The 16938-nt window shown below is 38.2% G+C and overlaps 1 protein-coding gene across 1 annotated transcript in view; it reads left to right on the top strand.

The window, feature by feature from the left end:
- cntnap2b (contactin associated protein 2b) overlaps positions 1–15389 on the top strand; it is a 53770-nt gene extending 38381 nt beyond the window's left edge. The window contains exons 11-25 of the mRNA XM_083525263.1: positions 634–740; positions 1630–1749; positions 1856–1968; positions 2066–2150; positions 2771–2927; positions 3686–3813; positions 4354–4524; positions 4809–5027; positions 5214–5450; positions 5769–5993; positions 6270–6403; positions 6901–6994; positions 8941–9171; positions 11607–11681; positions 12146–15389. Coding sequence (XP_083381389.1) covers positions 634–740; positions 1630–1749; positions 1856–1968; positions 2066–2150; positions 2771–2927; positions 3686–3813; positions 4354–4524; positions 4809–5027; positions 5214–5450; positions 5769–5993; positions 6270–6403; positions 6901–6994; positions 8941–9171; positions 11607–11681; positions 12146–12345 — 2296 coding nt within the window. The 3' untranslated portion in view covers positions 12346–15389. The remainder of the gene's footprint in view (positions 1–633; positions 741–1629; positions 1750–1855; positions 1969–2065; positions 2151–2770; positions 2928–3685; positions 3814–4353; positions 4525–4808; positions 5028–5213; positions 5451–5768; positions 5994–6269; positions 6404–6900; positions 6995–8940; positions 9172–11606; positions 11682–12145) is intronic.
- The last annotated feature ends 1549 nt before the right edge of the window (positions 15390–16938 follow it).

Raw genomic sequence — 16938 nt, 5'->3', positions numbered from 1 at the left:
TCTCCCGTTTGGTAACAATCAGGAGGTTTTTCCTGTTTTATATATATATATATATATATATATATATATATATATATATATATATATATATATATATATATATATATATATATATATGTATATATCAGGCATAACATTATGACCACCTTCATAATATTGTGTTGGTCCCCCAAAACAATACTGACCCATGGAGCATTAATAGCATAAACTTCTTCAGCAGTTTAAACTACAGGAACTCGTCTGTTGGATCGGAACCATGCGGACCTCGGACGCCCACGACCCTGTTGCCGGTTCACCACTGTTCCTTCTTTGGAGCACTTTTGATAGATACTGATCACTGCAAAGCAGGAACATCCCACAAGAGCTGCAGTTTTGGAGACACTCTGACCCAGACGTCTAGATGTCACAATTTGTCAAATCCTTACGCTCGCCCATTTTTTCCTTCATCAACTTTGAGGACAAATTGTTGACTTGCTGCCTAATAAATAAATCCCACCCACTAACAGGTGCCATGATGAAGAGATAATCAGTGTTCTTCACTTCAGCGCTCATAATGTTATAAGGTCATAATGTTATGTCTGCTTGGTGTATAGTCCCTGTATAGACTGAAAAGCTGACTGTATTGTCCTGCAGGTGTGTCCCAAATCCCTGTGAACACGGAGGCCGATGCTCTCAGACCGGAGACATGTTCAAATGCAGCTGCGATGGAACTGGATACAACGGAGCGACCTGCCACACATGTACGCTGCCACGTATATCAACCACATCATTGCTAATTACTGTGTACTATCATGCAGCACATTCTAGTCAAAGGCAATGTTGTAAATTATAACTTAACATATTTTTCTATATGCAGTTTACACTATATGAACAAAAGTATCGGGACACGTGGCATTAATCGATACCACAAATTACAGGCACACAATTGTATTGAATGTCTTTGAAGGCTTCACTTTATCTAGGAGACCCAAACCTGTTCCAGCATGACAATGCCCCTGTACACAAAGCCAGCTCCATGAAGATCTGCGTTCAATGTGTTGGAAGTGTGTGGAAGATCTTCTGCTATAGAGCTCTGACCTTTGAACATTGAATGTGAACGCTGACAGCACCTCAAGAATTCTCACTTCACCTACATCAGTACTTGACTTTACTAACACCCTTGTGGCTTAAAGAATCTCACACAAATCTCCACAAGCACACTGGAAAATCTAGTGCAACATCTTCCCAGAAGAGTGGAGGGTATTACTGAAAAAGAGGACAACATGTGAAATTAAATACTCCAAAAAGTACATAATGATCTTATGATCAGATTTCCACAAACATTTTTCCATATAGTGTATCTTAGTGTAATTTTAGCAGTCTACTCCATCATGCTAGGATTAGCTGATTAATGTGTTTGCTAACAATTTATGACTAGCACATTGCAAGTGTGCAGTATTCCTGAACTCCTTCAAGGTGTTTTGTCTTCTCTTTGCATTCAGGCTAAATTTAGCTGATTAATGTAGTACAGAAATAAACTGATTTAGCAATTATTACAGGTGTGAGGTGTGTGTGTGTGTGTGTGTGTGTGTGTGTGTGTGTGTGTGTGTGTGTGTGTTCGGAATTGTGCTTACCTCTGCTTCTGTGCAGCGATCTACGAGCAGTCATGTGAGGAGTACAAGCACCTGGGCAGACGCTCAGACTCGTACTGGATCGATCCGGATGGGAGCGGACCTCTCGAACCGTTTAAAGTCATCTGCAACATGACTGGTGAAGAGACTCTTTCTGCTTACTCTGAAACATTGGTCTTTTTTATACAGATGATGGAAATTTCTACAATTTGGTGTGTGTGTGTGTGGGGGGGTTGATATTTCAGGCGATAAAGTGTGGATGATGCTGGTGAACGATTTGCCAGCTCAGAGTGCGGTGAACTCCGGGTCTGCTCAGGGAACTGTACTGAAACTCAATTACAACGTGTCTACACAGCAGGTGCGCTTTTTTTTTTTTACGTTAAAAAAACACTACTGATATTAAAAAAGGCGAAAAATGTTCGACAACATTATGTTTTTGTTTGGTTTATTTCAAGATAAACACCATCACCCGCAACGCAGAACATTGTGAGCAGTACATAGCCTACACCTGCCAAATGTCCCGCCTTCTCAACTCCCCAGGTAATGTGTGTTTGTGTGTTTGTGTGTGTGTATATGTGTAGATCTTCACTCTATCTACCTAACTCACACTTTCCAAGATAGTGCCCCGGTCCTGATTACCTACAAGTGCATTATGGGTATAGTTTACTCTCTAGACATAATTATTATGTAATTGTATGAATGATGAGTTACTAAAATACAGTGTACTTCACCTTGTTCTTGTGAAGGTGATGTCATGTTATAGATATTAATCAAAATGTTTTGGCGAAACAAATGATGTCACTGAAAACTGTAACGTTAGCTGAACACTTTGGTCACACTGTGATGCATGAAATTTTGGTCACATGTGATGTGACGTCTGAAATCACATGATTGCATAGAAACTTCAATGTAAACAGAAAAGCTATGAAATGAAGAGAATAGACTATTGGTAATAATTCAAGACGTATTCATAGATAAAACAGCTGATGCGTTTGGGAAAACTGCGAATGGGAATATGTCCTTCGTAACATAATAACACCGTACTGATGTTACTACAGAAACGATCATATTTTAGAGTATTCATCATCAACATCTTGTAATCTGAACCCTCAGAATCGAGAACAAGTTTATCATGTTGGTGCACTTTGTCATTCTGTTAGACGGCCCGCCGTATACGTGGTGGGTCGGCCATGGGAACGAGAAACACTTCTACTGGGGCGGCTCAGGCCCAGGAATCCAGAAATGCGCCTGCGGTATTGAGCGCAACTGCACCGACCCAAACTACTACTGCAACTGCGATGCAGACCTGAGAAGATGGTAAGACATGAGACCTTCACTCTGTCCATAATGTCTTAACATCAATTACAATGAATAGTACAATAGATACACTGTATGGACTGATCCAAAGCACTACTGATACATTATATGTATTAAAAAAACTATTGGGACACCAGACTTTTCCAGTTATATGTGGTTCTTAACCAAACTGTTACCACAAAATTGGATTTACACAAGTGTATCAGACATCTTTGGACATGAAATTTTCCCTTTATTTGAACTACTAGACCCAAACATCTTCCATATGCTTTACATGGGTTTGAAGGTGTGTGGAAGATCTGGATGTGGAGTTCAAACCCTATCAAACACCTTTGGGATTATTTGGAACACTGACTGCACCCCAGGCCTCCTCACTTCATCTCACCTCACAATGAGAACAAATCTCCATGAGCACACTCCAGAATCTAGTGGAACATCTGGAATGAGATGTTTAAGAAGAAATCTTATGGTCAGGTTTCCACAAACTTTTGTTCATATAGCGTATATTTCTGTTAACCAAAAGTCATGATAGTACAAACTATCATGTGACTTAGTAAAGACACTTAGTACAGATAATCTATTTCAATGTGCAAATACTGTATGACATCTTTAAGCAGTGATTAGCAAAAAAGCAACTCCCTGAACACCTACAAGACCAGACATGAGGACCAACTTAATGGCACGTCCCCCTCTGGTGGTCGGTATGATTTATTGGCGTGTCCTTCTTCTAATTTATTTGATGACTTTTTGACTCTCAGGAGGGAAGACGCAGGTGTGCTGATGTATAAGGACCATCTCCCCGTTACTCAAGTGGTCGTTGGGGACACGCATCGCTCTGGATCCGAAGCCAAGCTTACCGTGGGACCTCTGCGTTGTCAAGGAGACCGTACGTGAAATGCATTCCGGAAAAGATATACGGAATTATTACAGTGTTACAGTGAAAATTTGCAAAGAAATATAAAGAAATTTGAATATATTGTTAAATATTTGTGCTACAAGTATTGGCACCTTATGAATTCATATGAGTGAAATATTTTTACATAATTACAAATACAATTTTTACAATTATTTTAAAAAGTGTAAAACTTTTTTTCTTGAATGTATTTAAATGATTTATAGAAATGTTACAGCTAAAAAGGCCTTTAGTAAAGTCTAGTTTTATCAGGGGTTTTTAAGTGTAAAAGTAAAATTTTTTCCGTTTGTTTGTTTGTTTGGTTGTGAGGTCTGACTAGCGTGCTCTCTGAACATCCAATTGAAGGACAGGAAAATGCAGATGTTATCAGATGCCTTCTAGAGGGCCTTGAATTGGCCAAATCACGATCTGATTGGTCAAAGCAACAGCCACTGTATATCTGTGTTGATGTATCTATATCTATATCTATACAAAGAATGCTGGGTAATTTTTTCACCTACGCTCATCATACAGGAAACTTCTGGAACGCCGCGTCTTTCATCACCCCAGCGGCATATCTGCATTTCCCCACATTTCAAGGCGAGTCCAGCGCTGACATCAGCTTCTACTTCAAGACCTCGTCGTCGCATGGCATCTTCCTGGAGAACCTGGGCAACACCGACTTCATTCGCATCGAGTTGAAATGTAAGAATTTTTGAAAACAGAAAAACACCTGAGGAAAATAATAAATAAATGGGAAAGCACCTCAAAGTTGTTGTACGTTTCTTACACCATGGCAAAATGCTAACAATTTTAAATCGCATTCAATAAGGGACAGTTTTGTGATTTCTTTTACAAAAGGTAAAGGGGGGGGGGGGGGGGGCGGTTTCTTGTATTTCCTTTTAACTTATTTTTTTATTCCAAATACATTTCCTGCATTAATGGAACATTTATTTCGTCAGTTATAGATAATTTTTCTTTTCACGTAGATGCTAACGTCGTCTCCTTCTCCTTTGACGTGGGGAATGGGCCTGTGGAGTTAAACGCCCGATCGCCGACGCCCCTTAACAACAACCAGTGGCACAGGGTGGAGGTCGAACGCAACGTCAAGGAAGCCTCCCTGCGATTGGACAAAGTTTACAGAGACGTGCGCCCGGCCCCGACTCAGGGCCACGCCCGTCTCCAGCTCTTCAGTCAGCTGTTCATTGGTAAAAAAAAATAAAAAATCAGTCAATTACTGTATTTCATTCTGGAACGTCTTGTCATAACTGTTGCCATAACCTTTTTCCCCAGATAATAGCGCTACATAGTGCTAATGCTACACAGACACATTTAATTTTTATGCTAATATAAGGGCTAAAATGCAAAGCAGTGTTATATATTTTTCATTCTAGGTGCCTCTGGAGGGCAGAGGGGATTTCTCGGATGCATTCGCTCGCTTAGGATGAATGGCGTGACCCTTGACCTGGAGGAGAGAGCCAAGGTGACTCCAGGAGTAAAGCCCGGCTGCTCGGGTCACTGCCCCAGCTACGGTACACGCTGCCAAAATGGAGGCAAGTGTGTGGAGAAATATAACAGCTACACGTGTGACTGCAGTCTCACGGCCTTCGATGGACCCTACTGCTCTGACGGTATGACATACAGTCCACCTGTTATCTACCGCGCTGTTATGTGTGTTATGGATGTAATACATTTCTTTACATTGTGTTTGTTCAATCATATTATGATTTTGTCCGATTTAAGCTTCCTGATAGATATATAGACAAAGGTTTTGGGACACCTGACTTTTCCAGCCATTTCCATATAGTGTTACAACTAAAATATACATTTTTAGATTTGAATGTTTCTAATATTTGTAATTTCTTCGATTGTACAGAGATTTTTTTTCCCATTCTTTCGTTTAAATCCGAGGAAGCCATTTTATTTACTTCTTCCTTAATGTGCTCTAGATGTGGGCGGGTACTTCGAGAGCGGCACGCTGGTCCGCTATGACTTTATGTCTGGCAGCATCTCGTCTCCTGCGGAGAAGGGCGTGTTAGGAGCTCTGAGTCTGGAGGGAAACCTGACGCAGGAGGAGCTCAGCTTCAGCTTCAGCACCTCTCACGCCCCATCCGTCCTGGCGTACATCAGCTCTAAGACTCAGGACTATCTGGCAGTGGTGCTTCGAAGCAACGGTTAGACTTTTAACAAGCAACAGACACGGAAGAGGTTTTTATGTAATTCAGGAGTGAAAAAAATCGATCTTGAAGACGCTTTGTGGAGGTTGAGCTGGTTTTAACTTTGTGATAATCACAACGACGACATTTCGCCTTTCATTGCCCTGTATTGTTTTATCTGTATTATTTGTATTATTATAGAAATAATTATTACACAGGCCGCATATGTTTTTCTTGTAATTCGTCCTCCCTGTGATGTTGCTAATATAGCATGTGACTTGATTATGCTCTCAGGTACACTGCAGATCCGCTACAACCTGGGCGGCCTGAAGGAGCCATTTGTGATCAGCCTGGATCACCGCAATATGGCCAACGGTCAGCCGCACAGCATCAACATCAGCCGACATGAGAGACTCATTCATCTGCAGGTGAAGCGAGAAGCTCAGATTCATTCGGTTTTGTACTGGAAGTCAGCATTATATCATTTACAGCCCTGCTCTAGTGCGTGTAGTGAACATTGACAGTGAGATAACTTGATTTGATCTATATATAATATATATATTACACAATTATTAGACAAAAGTTTGGACACCTATCCATAAGATCACAACATCCCATTCCATATTTTGTTCCCATTTGCTGTTATATTAACTTTCATTTTTCTGGGAAGGTGTTCAACTAGATTTTGTGGAGATTTGTGCTCATTCAGCCACCACGAAAGTCAGGTACTGATGTAAATGAGATGAAGAGGAATGGGGTGCATAGGTCAATAGGTCTGAAATCAGAGCTCTATAATAGGAGATCTTTCAATCCAACATCTCTCCATGAAGCAGGATTTAATTATAGATTTAACTATAATTGGAGTACAATACAATTAGATTTGGGTTTTGAGTGTGTTTATATTTGTGTTTTTCTATGTGTACAGTTAGATCATTACCCCACCACCAGCTACTCCCTCCCTGAAGCGTCCGACACCGAGTTCAACCTGATCAAAACCATTTTCCTCGGAAAAGTCTTCGGTGAGCAGTTCCAAAATATACAATTAAGGACCTGGAGACCAGATTCATTAAGCTAAGCTTTCACACAGCATAATGTGTATTTGTGTGCTGTCCAGGTTGCTATATATAGAAAGTTCAAATGTCATGTATTTTTGTGATGTGAAACTAAGAATCGTGTCAGAGCTCTTTTTCACCCTCAGTGTTTAAATACAGTGTATAGAAAAAGAGAAAAAGAATCAGAAACATGATAAGGGGTACAATAGGATGAACCAGTCATACACTATATGGACAAACGTTTGTGGACAACTGACGCTAAGACTGTGCTTTTTTGGTTTGGGTCTCGTAGTTCAGGTGAAGGGAAAATTTCATGCTTCCACATCTAAAGTCTAATCTCCAACTAGAAGAAACACATTTTTGTTTTTGTGGATGTTCCCCGACATGTGTCCAGAAACGGTTCAGACGTCCAGCTGTTGATGCATTAACTTATACAGGTGTTAGGATTTCAAATCTGTGTTGTAGATGGGAATACAGTTCCACTATGACCATATCCAGAACCACTTACATTTATCTTATTTATACAACTAAGCAGTTGAGGGTTAAGGGAATTGCTCATGGGCCTCAGCTTAGAGGTGCTGAGATTTTAACTTGTGACCTTCTGATCAGAACATCTTAACCTACAGTTACATTTAAAGCATTAGGCCGAGCGACTTACATTTATCTCATTCTTAAAAACTGAGACGCTATGAGGTTGAAGGCCTTACTCAGGGGCCCAAGAGTGGCAGCTTGGTGTGGCTGGGATTTGATCTCACGACCTTTAGATCCAAACTCCAATGCCTTAACCACTAAGCCACCCCTCCGGTGAGCCATTACATAGACAGTAGAAGCAGATCCCAGACCCTGAGAACTGAAAACTCTAAAATGCACCACACACAAGCTTCAGGAGGCAGCCAGGAAACCAAACAAAAAAAATTGTGTAAGTCGATGATGAAGTATATGACAGACAGGAAGGAACGGGCGTAAAAATAGACGGATAAAGGAAGACAGATAGAGAGGCTGACCACTGAGGGGCTCAATACTGGAAGGAGAACATTGCTGCACGTCTGAGAAACCAGACAATTGCACCTACAACTCATATATTTTTTTTCTTTCTCTCTCACACACATACACATACACAGGTTGCTCTGTTTTTGTTAATGTAAGCATTATATTTCACAGTGCTCTCGAGTTATCAAATCTGATTGGTCGGAAAAATGCGTGAATTCATTTTCCTACAGCTGCAGCTTTGACACCGGTTTATATTAATGCGCATAGTTAAATTTAGTTTACAGTAACATTAAATTAAGTGGATAAAAAAGAGTGTTAATACTCTGAATCTCGCCGTGGTAGACGCTTTAGAACTGGAAACAGCTCAGCTCTAAGGTGAAACATTTCCTTGTCTATCCATGACCGATTCGTTCCCATCCTGGTCTTTTATTCCTTATATACCCAGGATGGTACACATTTATTATATTGTCATATCGGTATGGAGAAGTCTTAATTTAGTCAAATTGTCATCCTCGGTTATATAAAGTGTTATAAAGTGAAAACTGGAGGAGGTTTATGGATGTGGTGAGGGAGGACATGCAGGTTGTTAGTTTGAAAGGGGCAGATGTAGAGGACAGGGGGGGTATGGAGATGGAGGATCCGCTGTGGTGATCCCTAATGGGAGCAGCCCAAAGAAGAAGATGCATATATACAGTGGAACCTCGATACTCGCAAGCTCGCAACATTATTGTTTCTGACTTTTTAAATGGAACCGGACTCAGCCTCCTTCTTTCTGGAAATAAACAGGAATTAAATAATTCTGTACATTTCAGCATTATTTATAATAAAACTTGTGCATTTGCGCTCGAGTATTGCAGTGCTTAATAGATGCAGGTGGCTCAAACTAATGTAATGTATTAATATATTATGTCTTTTTTTTATAGAAACTGGTCAGGTAGACAGCGTGCTCATAGAGCGCTATAACACACCAGGGTTCGTCGGCTGCCTCTCCAGGGTGCAGTTCAACCGCATCGCTCCTCTGAAAGCGGCATTAAGACCGAGCCCTCCGTCCACCGCCTCCATCCAGGGCGTGCTGGTGGAGTCCAACTGCGGGGCTTTACCGCTCACCATCCCAGCCATGTCGGTCACCTTCAACCCCTGGCAGCCCGAATCAGGTGAGGGTGTAAGGATAGTCTGAGGGGTAATTATTTACTGTATTGGAAAAAAAAGAATTTATACCTGATGCAACTGTGGAAAATTATTTGTTGAAAATGTAACTGTAAATGGATAAAAGGTAAATGTGCTTTTATTTATGACCTATTTTAGCCATGGGATTATGTCACCTCATGCATCTATATACTCTGCATTTTAGTGCCAGGAAAAAAATAATATATATATATATATATATATATATATATATATATATATATATATATATATATATATATATATATATATATATATATATATATATATTGTATATAAGCGAGAATTGTATATAAGCAATACAAGTATAAAGTTGTAATATTTTGAGAATAAAGTCAAAAATACGAGAATAGTCATAGCAGTATGAGAATAAAGTAGGAATTACGAGAAAAAAATCGTAGCAATATGAGAAAACGGTTGTAATGTTTTGAGAATTAGGTAAAAAGTACTAGAATAAAGGTGTAGCAAGGCGAGAATAGAATTGTGGCAATACGAGAATCAAGTTTTTTGTAGAATACAATTTAAATGACGGGAATAAAGTCGTAGCTATGAAATTGCAAAACAGTAAAACGTTTCTCACAATTCTGTGATTTTTTTTTCAAAATTTTACCACCGTATTCTTGTAGTGCTACGACTTTACTTTCATAATCTTCGATTATTTATCTATTTTGAACTTGGCACTAAAACACTCTCATAGTATTTGTATAAATGTGTATTTTTTTATTACCTAATAAAAACCATTGTATACAGTATTTCGATCATTTTGATTCGTTAGTATATTTGATTGGTTATTAGATAGTATTTATAGCTCTTACATCATTAGGAGATCTGCGTAGTCAATAAGGAACACAGGAACAACTTACGAACAAATTCATGGTACGAACGGTCGTTTGGAACGTAACTCGCTCGTAAGGTGAGGGGCGTCTCTATAGATATAAATAGGACACTAATTGTATACAGAACATGTTGTTTTTTTATTTAGAAGCCATCGTTGACATCGTGGGGATTTTTTACTGCTCGTTAAATCTTTACCGATTAGCTCGCGCCGTTTTCCCTTCAGGCTCGTGTTGCTTCGTGATCATTAGCAAGGATGCCTGATCAATCCACGCCTCGCTGACGGTTCATGACTGCTGGTTCTCCTGAGGCTGAAGATCTATAGCTCTTTTCTTCTTCCTTCTTCTCATCATTTTGAGTATTCTGAGCTCTGGATTTAAATGTCTGGGATGTAAAAGAAAACAGCCAAACACCCACAGTTGAGAGAGGTGTGTTTAATGAATATTCGATATCGTGAAGTTGTGGATGTGGATGTGGGTTCAGAAGATGTTTTTGTGAGACAAAGTGGGAAAATATTGCTAAGATGACTGAGTATCACCTCTAAGTATTGGTTTAGGGGTGTGTATACTTATTAAACTAAAGTGATATTCTAGGACTCAATTTATTTTACTTTTTAATCCTCTAAAGATGTTTCTGTTTTATTTTTACATCGATTTTTTGAACTTTCTTCTTTTCTTTTTTTTTTTTTTACGTTCACTTCAGGTGTCCCAATACCAAATTTATGAAATGTGCATCTCAACTAATTATTAGCATAATTAATACTCATTTAAATACTAGTATTTACATGTAACAGGAGGCAGAATCAGCACGACTTATTTTGAATATTCATTGCATATTTGCATATTATATTTAGTAAACACACGTGTGTATTTTTTGTGTAACTCAATAGTGAGAAAGGAAAAGCAACAACTTTACCATAGAGCAACATTTCATAGAGTTTCTAGTAGGTTTATTGTTATGATCCCTGGAATTTATTGTATTTTTTTCCTAGAGAAATTGTCTTTTTTTGCATTTTGGTTCCAAAAAAACAAAAAAAATACAGGCCATGGTGCTGCAGCTTCTTGGTTCACCTTGCGATTAAAGAGACTCTTCTCTGAAAAATGACGTTTCTCTGTTTAGCAGAAAAACCCAACGCTACGTGATAAAAGGTTGTACAGCAGAAGAAGACCCTAATGGATGGTGTGTTCTTAAAAGAAAGCGATAGTGAGGATGCTGTCTGCGATCCCTGGTCTACAGAAAGGATTAGCGCTGGCACATAAATCACGTACCATGTGTTGTGTTGTGTGTGTGTGTGTGTGTGTGTGTGTGTGTGTGTGTGTGTGTGTGTGTGTGTGTGTGTGTGTGTGTTTGTGTAGCTGTGCATTTGGTATTCCTGGGTTTTTTGGGCATGTAGAGTGTGTGTCCCACTGAGACGCCAGCTGAAGGGAGCAGACGGTTTATCTCAGATCTGCTCCTGTGCCAACCTCACCCTCTCATCACAAAGCACACTGATTGTAACACACACACACAGAGAGAGACACACATGTTTAAATGAAAATGACCATTTTTTTAAATCTCTTCTTTGTTTCAGCTGGGATTCAGTTCCCGTTTGATGACGAGGGAGTGACCCGGGACGGAGTGAAACGCGACTCTGCGATAATCGGAGGTGAGGTTTCATGCAGGTTCACTTCACTTTATACCGAATCCATTGTGTCTAAGGAATTATCATAGAGATTTTGATCTAGTATATTAATAATATAAATATACTAACATTTATACACATCTGGCGTTACATTGATGTCAAACACTGATGGAGGTGAAGGAGGAGGCCTGGATTACACTCAGTGTCATTTCATCCTAATGGGATTTAAAAGGGTTTAAGCTCTAAAGCAGACCACTCAAGATCTTCCAAACACTTCCAACCCATATAAAGCAGATCTTCATGGAGCAGGTTTGGCTCTCCTAGTTTAAAAGGAAAATATTACGCTTCAGCATCCAAAGACGTCCTGTGCAATAGTGTGCCTCAAAATATTTGGGGTTAGCTGTTTGGAGAAGAATAATACGGCTGGAAAAGTCGAGTGTCCCAATACTTTTGGCATTCATCCATTTTTTTTATGTGCTGTTCTTCAGGCATCATCGCAGTGGTGATTTTCTCCATCCTCTGCACGCTGGTGTTCGTGGTGCGCCACCTGTTCCGCCACAAGGGCTCGTACCACACCAACGAAGCGAAGGGGGCGGAGTCGGCGGATTGCGCCGACGCCGCTATCATCGTAAATGACCCCGCCTTTACAGAGACCATTGATGAGAGCAAGAAGGAGTGGTTTATTTAAACCCCTCCCCCATCCCTGGTGCATGAAGAAAAGGGGGTTATTCTATATACCGACACTGACGTGTGTGTGTGTGTGTGTGTGTGTGTGTGTGTGTGTGTGTGTGTGTGTGTGTGTGTATGAGTGTGGGGCATCCTGCAGACTCCAGGAGCAAGTGGAGTGTGTTTACTGGCAGACAGGACACTGTCCGGGAATTACACTGTATATAAACCCACTTCATCCTGTTCACGTCGAGAGGAACATCTTCTCGCTTTCCACTGACGGATGGAAGCGATTGGGAAGCAGCCATCAGAAAAGGTGGATGGATTTCTTCTGAACACCTTCTTCATGAACCCCGAAAGCACAACGGATATCTGTGTAACAGACGATGACACGTGATTGTACGTTAGTAGGTTTTTCAGCACAGCAGTATGGGACATGAGCAACGTTTCTCAGTTACACTGCGAACTTTATACACCCCGACTTCTACAGACGTGTTCATCCCCCCTTCATGTGTGTGTGTGTGTGTGTGTGTGTGTGTGTGTGTGTGTGTGTGTGTGTGTGTGTGTGATTTATCCAATCCCCTCGTATGGAAAACAGGAATTTTTAGGAACCAAGCATCCCAGTCTCAATAGTGCTGTTGGAGTTGATAACAGAAAAATGTCTCAGAAACAGGAAATGATTCAAGAAATAGAAAAATGGGTTTTAAATGGGTTTGACTGATCGATTGTTTCCTTGATTGATTGATTGGTTTGTTTGATTGTTTGTTTATTTGTCTCTGTGGTTCAAAATGTACAGCACGAAAACGACAACCTTTTTAAGGTTATTTTTTTGTTTGTTTGTTTAATTTATTCATATTATTTATTTGTATGTTTGTTTTTGTTTGTTTGTTTTTGAAATTATTGATCATTATTTTTGCAACGTTTTATGTGTAGATATTTCTTTATGTGTAAGTTTTGCTTTTTTTGTTTTAATACATTTATTAATTTGTTGTTGATTTTTAGGTTATTTTCTATTTTCTATTGTTATGAATCGATTTGTTTATTTATCTATTTATTAATGGATTATTGTTTCATTTTGTATTTTTATTTATGATTTGTCTATCTATCTATCTATCTATCTATCTATCTATCTATCTATCTATCTATCTATCTATCTATCTATACATTTATTTATTTGGTTATTTTTTCACATTTTGTGTTATTTATTTATGCTTTCTTTTTATAAAAAAAAAATATATATATATATGAATTTCCTTTTTTTGTTTCAATGTATTTTTTGTTTGTTTGTTTTGTTTATTCCAAAAAGAAAGGACAGCGTGCCAAAATAAATCACAGGATACAGACACGGATAAATAAATCTGTTTGTTTGTTTGTTTGTTTACAAGTGTGGATCTGAAGGAAGACACAGTGCCTAAAATGTGTTTTTTTTTTGCTTTTTTTATTAATTTGCCATTCTGTTCGTATGCTTATTGTTTTGTTTTTTATATGATTTTAAAAAATGAGATTCGATGCGGTGATGATCTTCATCCAGCTTGCAGAGGATACAGAACTCAAGCAGAATTATGTTTGTTTGTATCATTTATTCACCTGCGTGGTCCTACAGGAAGCCTGAAACAAACTCTTGCATGTTCTCTGATGCTTTCCAGCAAAAAAAAAAACTCCTGATTGGATGTGATGCTGTGTGAGAACATGAGCTCAGTAAGTCCTCAGATCAGGAAAATAGTACCAGGTGAGTTCATCAGATTCTCAACTGCTCATAAAATCCTCATAAATCCTATTTATTATATTGTTACATCAGAGTTTCAGTTTGCTGATCAGAGATGGTGTAGTCTAATGATGGCAGATACACAGCATTATTTCCTATATACAGACTATCAGCAAAAGTATTGGGACACCTGACTTTTCCAGCCATATGTGGTTGTTCCTCAAACTGTTCTCACAAACAATCGTATCGGACGTCTTTGGATGCTGCAGCATGAAATTTAACTTTTGGTTGAACTTGGAGACCCAAAACTGTTCCAGCATGACGATGCCCTGGTGCACGAAGCACAGCTCCATGAATATCTGCTTTACATGGGTTGGAAGTGTGTGGAAGATCTTGAGTGGCCTGCTAAAGAACTCGAACCCTATTGAAAACCTTTGGGATGAATGTGAACGTGACTGTACCCCAGACTCCCTCACATCAGCTACATCAGTACCTGATTTGACGAACATCCCTGTATCTGAATGAGCACAAATCTCCACAAAATTTAGTGGAACATCCTCCCAGATGAATGGAGGTTTTTATAACTGTAAATGGGATTTAAAGTGGAGTGAGATGTTTTTTTTGTTTGTTTTTTAAAAAGCACATCCCAATGGTATGCTCAGGTGTCCACATAACTTTTGTCTATCTAATCAAGTCGAATGCAATTTGTATCTTCGTTTTATCTCAATTTATTAGAACATTGAAGAGACGCACAAACTTGAGCCGAAACCTTGCTTTCTTTCAGTATTAATTATATTTAGCTTTAAGGAACATCTCGTTGCTATAAATTGCTCCTGGTAACTTTTCCTACATTTGTTTCAATAGTGTGTAAATGTATGCACACCACCCTAGGATAGAGAATGTAATTTTCTATTTGGCTATATTTTGTCTCAGCCATTCGTTTGTTTGTTTGTTTGTTTGTTTGTTTGTTTGTTTGTTTGTTTGTTTGTTTGTTTGCAAGCATGTTCATTATTAAAGCGAACGTTTTAACCTCACGGATGTTGTCGCATTTTCGTCTTTCTGATAATCAAGTGGCATTTTGCTGTTGTCAATAATATTTCAATAGGAAATTGTATGTATAGTTTCATTTATTTGTTTAAATGTTTGTTTGTTTGTTTGTTTTCTTCCCTGAATGCAACATTACAGCAAATAAAAAAAAATAAAAAAAAAGTGAATGCCGTTAATATCCATCTATGACACGTTGAGCATTGAGTCCACACACAAATCTGCCGTTTTAATTGTTCTGTTTTCCCAGTTGTATGAATGAAGAATTTATTTCAATAGTGAAAAAATCAATTAAAAATATTGCATTGTTTCTCAAATGAGTAGCCGCTGCATTCGAGTGCGACATGACCTCGCTGACCTTCAGACTAAGAGTCAACTCGATTTCGGTTTCCTCAGCAGCTACGCGCAGTTCATTTTCTGTTATTTCTAACTTTTGTGTCTTGGTGCTTATACACATACAATATACAAATACGGATGTATATAAATATGGTTACAAAAGACTGATTTTTACATTGTTGCATGAGCGTAAAGAACCAGGTTTTGAAAAATAATTTGGCAAATAAAGAAAATAAACATAAGTAGATTCTAAAATTTTACGATTGTCTACTGCATTCATTCATTCGTTTCTCAGTTACGCCCCCGCCTTCGACTGCTGCCCAATCCTCACAGCACCGTCCCTTACGGTCCCTCCTGCAGGTGATGAGCCCACGGGAAGGCGGCCCCACGTCACTCCGACGTCACGGACCTTGATATTTCCCTTGTAAGGGACCCCTGGAGCATAGAGGGTTAAGGGCCTTGCTCAAGGTCCCAAGAGATTGTCTACTGCAGTAAATCAGAAAAACATAAACGATGTTAAAAAAAAAAAAAAACAGGATCTGATTATTTGTATCTATTACATGTTTGTTTAAATGGTTATAATATGGGTTAATTGTCTGGTATTCAATGCCACACTTATGGCTTATATACACGTCTCGGTTTCCAAATATCAGTTGGAAGTTATTAATTTTCGAATTATTCAAAAACAAACAGGAACAAACAAGTCAAATTAATTCTGGGTATAAATACAAACTATGAAATGAGATGCAAAAAATTTCAAAACTCAAACTTCAAAATTTCAGAACTGGATTATAATTTTATTATAGCATATATTTTTCATTTGTTGCTGGTTTATTTAATGAATTATGTATTTATACTAAAATGAATGGAATATACGTACAAATTATAATAATATTATAGCATTAAATAATTTTTTTTTTATTTTTTTTATTCATTTATTTGTTTAAATAATTGGAAGTTAAGTAGAACATCAAACTATAAATTAAGATGCAAAATATTTTTAAGATAAAATTCAAGTGCTCTTATAAATCAAATAACCTGGATTATAACACTGGTATAGCATTTATGTATTGATTTAGATTAAAATGATTGGAATCTAGATACAAATTAAATCAAAAGGTCCTCCTAACTAGTATTATATAAAAAAAACTGGATTATAATATATTATTATACTTTAATTATTATATTTATATATACACAAATCATATTTATATATATGCAAAATAATTTTAATGTCACTAATTTTATTAGCGTGCTATTATTCCAGCGAGCATTTCTGTTTGACCATTTTTATAAAAAAATATATAAATAAATATAAAAGAGGCAAAATTCAAACCTTTAACGCAACAAACATTTATTCACGCCATCCTTTCTTTACCCAGAGATAAAACAAACAAATAATCTCAAACATAAAAATATTAATCACTAAACATTTGTTTTAATGATGCGCCAAGTTTCAAATCTAAACACCAAAATCTGCCATTGTGCACACATCCGACGTTTAAAACCGTCCGTGTGGAAACATGGAAA

The sequence above is a fragment of the Silurus aristotelis genome (assembly GCF_946808225.1).
Source record: "Silurus aristotelis genome assembly, chromosome: 22".
Lineage (NCBI taxonomy): Eukaryota > Metazoa > Chordata > Actinopteri > Siluriformes > Siluridae > Silurus > Silurus aristotelis.
This window is presented reverse-complemented; position numbering and strand designations above follow the sequence as displayed.